Raw genomic sequence first — 3,924 nt, forward strand, 5'->3', positions numbered from 1 at the left:
TACTTTGCATTTGAAAAAAGATCAGGAATAGCTACGTGAAGTACTTGGCTAACAAAGTTATTGGAACAGTATCTCCCCTGTGTGAGATTCTGAGGTTGGCTGACAGGAGAGCATTGAGGGGTGTTACTAGGTATGAATTACGTCAAGAATCAGAGCTGGTTGCGTTTTACTCTTGTGAAACCCGAGATTGATTTTGTCTGTGCATTGGTAAGGAATAAATATAACTGGAAGACTTCATTAAGATTTATATTCCCAAAGAAAATAGCATTCCATCTATTAAATGACAGAAATAGTAGTGTTTTGTGAGATTATCATCAGTGTTGTTTTCTGAGTTTGTTATCAAACCAAAATGGAAAACAGTTGCTTGCTACAAGTTGCGGTCCTCAAGAAATTCAGTCAGTGGAGAGGAATGGATCATGCTGCTTCTCTAGGCTGTCTTTGGGAACAGCGTGTAGGTTAGTAAAGTCCCTGAACTAGAAGTTAGAGTGGGACTGTATCAGTGTTACGTGGTGCCAATACGTGATGAAAATACCAGTGTTGTATTAGAGAGGGTTTCAGAGTAGCTGCATTCCTTGGGGAGGGAAGATTGGATATTTTTACATTTTATTTCGGAAAGAGTAGAAAAAGCTGAGCATTCCTGGTTGGTAGAACAGCTCTTCAACTTTTCCTGTATATGGAAATGTACTGCTACTGAATGTTGGCATGGACTAAAGCAAGATCGTGGAAAAAGCAATTTGCAGTTATGTTTTGCTTATATTAACACATGGAATCTCAAATCATGGCTGTCTGAGGTCAAAGGTAACTCAAATTATGTCAACATTTTCACATTAATAACAAGTAATTATTCTGCTCAGGAATGCATATCCTTAATAGCTTCATTTGATTGGTAGAATGTGATTATTGTTAGAACCACAAAACTTGTGCTGGTTAAAATTATGAACTGGCCTTAAAGCTCATATAGTTAAAAGTTATATTTGAAATACGTTTGAGGCGTAACCGTAAGTCGTATTGCTTTAAAACAGCAGTGCTTGATTTCTTAAAAACAAGAAAATAAAAAGTCTTTCTACTTATTTGCATTGTCAAAGTACTGTATAGTCCCCGCTCCAAGATTCAGCGCTTTCAGCACATTTGTTAAACGAGTGGTGAGGTAGTAATTGCTGGGCTCCGTAAGAACGTACTCCTCTTTCATTCACTCTGGAGTTTCTGTTGGACAGCCATTCATTTCCTGTTTGCTTCCAAATTCCTACCTTGTCCTGAAGTCTCCACCCTCCGCTAACATGGCCATACTTGGGTATGTTGTAATTTCAGGCTATAATGGGTGTGGATATCTTGGAGTGACATCACAGAGATACTTCTTTTTCGATGTATATGTAGGGGTAAAAAGACTTTGATCCATCAGCCAAGGGTAAATTGCTATGAAAATCAGTGGAATATATGGAAGATCCAAGCTGTCTGTATGGAACTAGGCACATTTTAATTATTACAGGTGACCCTGAGTTTTTAAGATGCTACCTTCCATGTGTTTGTGCTGCCCTTGATTAATACAGGACAGAGAATACGATACAGTAATTTAAACAAGTTCGTATTTGTGGGCGGTGTGCCTCAAAATTGCGTATGTTCAGCGCTGTCTCTTGTAGCAGTCAGAAGTTACGGAAAAAACTAGGGTTTTGGGTTTTTTAAGTGAATTAAAATACAAACTAGAGTGATTCAGCTTGTTCTTTTAGTGTTTAAATCTCATGGGGGCAAAAGCCTAACTATAAAATGGTTTAGTGCTAGAATTAATTTGAAGGAATTAGTAATTGGTTAATTACTAATCTTAATAATTTTTCCCTAGGATACATATAAATAGCTTTATCAGCTAATACATCAGCATATTACAGTTACATATCAGTGTTATGGACACACCAATTTCGCCTCCTGAGTATATATAAAGGAAAATATCTTACTGTAGTGCTGCCTGTGAGCCTTGATACGTGTCAGGATTTTGGATCAATTCGCTGAGCTATGTCCCTAGATTCATTGGGGTTTTTTCAAGTATTCTATTTCTATAATAAAACGATTAGATTAGATTTCCTAAGAACCTGCTCTCTCACCTGCAAGAATACACGGAGAAGCGAGCAGGCTTTCAGGTCAGCTGCAGTTAGCTGTAGTAAGCAGGACAGTTAAAATGCATTGGCCTGCTGAAGATGTCAGGGCGTATGGAAAGGCAAAGACCTAGCTGCCTTAACATATTTACTGAGTGAGTTGCCATGTTCTGGGAGTAATTGTAATACAGGACTGAAACAACCTTGGGAAATGTTGAAGGCTGATTTTAATAGTTATCTAATTTTAAAGTGTTTTGTTTTCAATTTTACACCTTTCAGCTTTTTCAATTTTTACAACATAGGAATATCTTTAACTCGGAATGTCTCTACATCAGTTTTTACTAGAGCCAATCACCTGCCATGCGTGGAACAGAGACCGAACTCGTAAGTAGTGTATTAGTTTTAATTCATTTTTTTTCAGATGTTGGTTTCTCTTTGCTATCAATTTGTCATCTTGTAATGTTCTGGATCATGCGTGGGGAAGGTGTGGTCAAATACATGGTGCGGCATGTTCCACTTATGATCCAGGAAGCACACATCTACATGGGAACTTTGCTAAACCCATGGGCATATGAGCATGGGTTTACTAGTCTTACTCGTGTTCCAGAACACTTTGCCTCTTGGTCTGCACCTCATGAGAGCACCTTTTCCTTCCCCTCATTGACCCTCTATTTCTATACCCTCAAAACACCCCTCTCAGTAGCCTAGTTTTCTGCTAGAACGTGGAATGTCATGTTCAGAAAGCACTGTCTTGCCGGGCATTATGCTCATGACCACGTTACAACCGTAATTATTTGAGATTATGCTGGGATGTTGGCCCTTTGTTTATAAAACCCACGTAATGCTCTTGAAAATTGAGAATACAGGATTTAGATTGGAGAGTCTTTCCATGTAAAGCATTTGTTATTAAAAAGCCCTGTGTACTATTGGCTTGTTTTATTCCTTCTTCAAGAGATTGCCATTAGCCCTAATAATCATGAAGTCCACATCTACAAGAAGAGCGGGAACCAGTGGGTAAAGGCTCATGAGCTAAAGGAACACAACGGACACATTACAGGTAAGAGAAAATGGTGCTGTGCCAGACATTAGCTTTGTCCGCCCCCTGTTTTCCCCAGTTGAGAGTCTGAACAGGAGCCCTGGGAGTGTTGAGTAAATCGATCGTTTTATGGGTTGGCATTCCCACTTACAGAGAGCTTTGCAGCATTTTTCTGGACTGCATGCAGTGCATGTTAGCAGGAAAAGCCCTGCTTCATTTCCAGGCATTTTGGTAGGGCAACTGAGCCTCTTTTTCTGATCTATTGCTTATTTTTCCTCCGTAATAGCATAATGAGAATAAATTTTCAGTCTTCTGAAGTAATCTGGTTGTGTCACAAACTCTTCTGGTGATACATGTGGCTCCCTTTCAAGTGCTACTATTAAAACCTCATCAAGTGTGCAACTGTCGCCTTGGCTTGTGGTTTCTAATAGCAATAAATACCCTTTTTTAGGGACTGTATAAACACTTGAAGTGGTCAGTCCTGGACTTGTGACAGACTGCCAGTGAGCACGTTTTACTGCAGGCCCAGAGTATCTGTAGCTCCACAATGAAAATGTAAGAAGAGCTTCCACGATGAGTCACAAGGTGTTATTTTTAAAATGTGATTGTTCTGCGGTAGCCTTTTATATTACTTTTTTTTTCCATGGTGATATTTTTATAAGGGCTTTATTCCCTAAGGAAATGAAAGTAATTAATACAAGCACTGGCTCAAAACAGCAATATCCTTTATTCTGTTCTCAACTCGCTAATGGGCAGAAGTGTCTGCCCAACAGTGTTTTGCAGGAACTTTATTCAATTTATCTG

The 3,924-nt window shown here is 39.0% G+C and overlaps 1 protein-coding gene across 1 annotated transcript in view; it reads left to right on the forward strand.

Annotated features, from left to right (window-relative positions):
- The first annotated feature begins 2,384 nt into the window (after positions 1–2,384).
- LOC104507659 (actin-related protein 2/3 complex subunit 1A) overlaps positions 2,385–3,924 on the forward strand; it is a 12,506-nt gene continuing 10,966 nt past the window's right edge. Inside the window, exons 1-2 of the mRNA XM_010149008.1 lie at positions 2,385–2,468; positions 3,037–3,141. Of these exons, the coding sequence (XP_010147310.1) occupies positions 2,405–2,468; positions 3,037–3,141 (169 nt within the window). The 5' untranslated portion in view covers positions 2,385–2,404. The remainder of the gene's footprint in view (positions 2,469–3,036; positions 3,142–3,924) is intronic.

Source organism: Eurypyga helias, unplaced genomic scaffold, assembly GCF_000690775.1.
Source record: "Eurypyga helias isolate BGI_N326 unplaced genomic scaffold, ASM69077v1 scaffold24353, whole genome shotgun sequence".
Classification (NCBI taxonomy): domain Eukaryota; kingdom Metazoa; phylum Chordata; class Aves; order Eurypygiformes; family Eurypygidae; genus Eurypyga; species Eurypyga helias.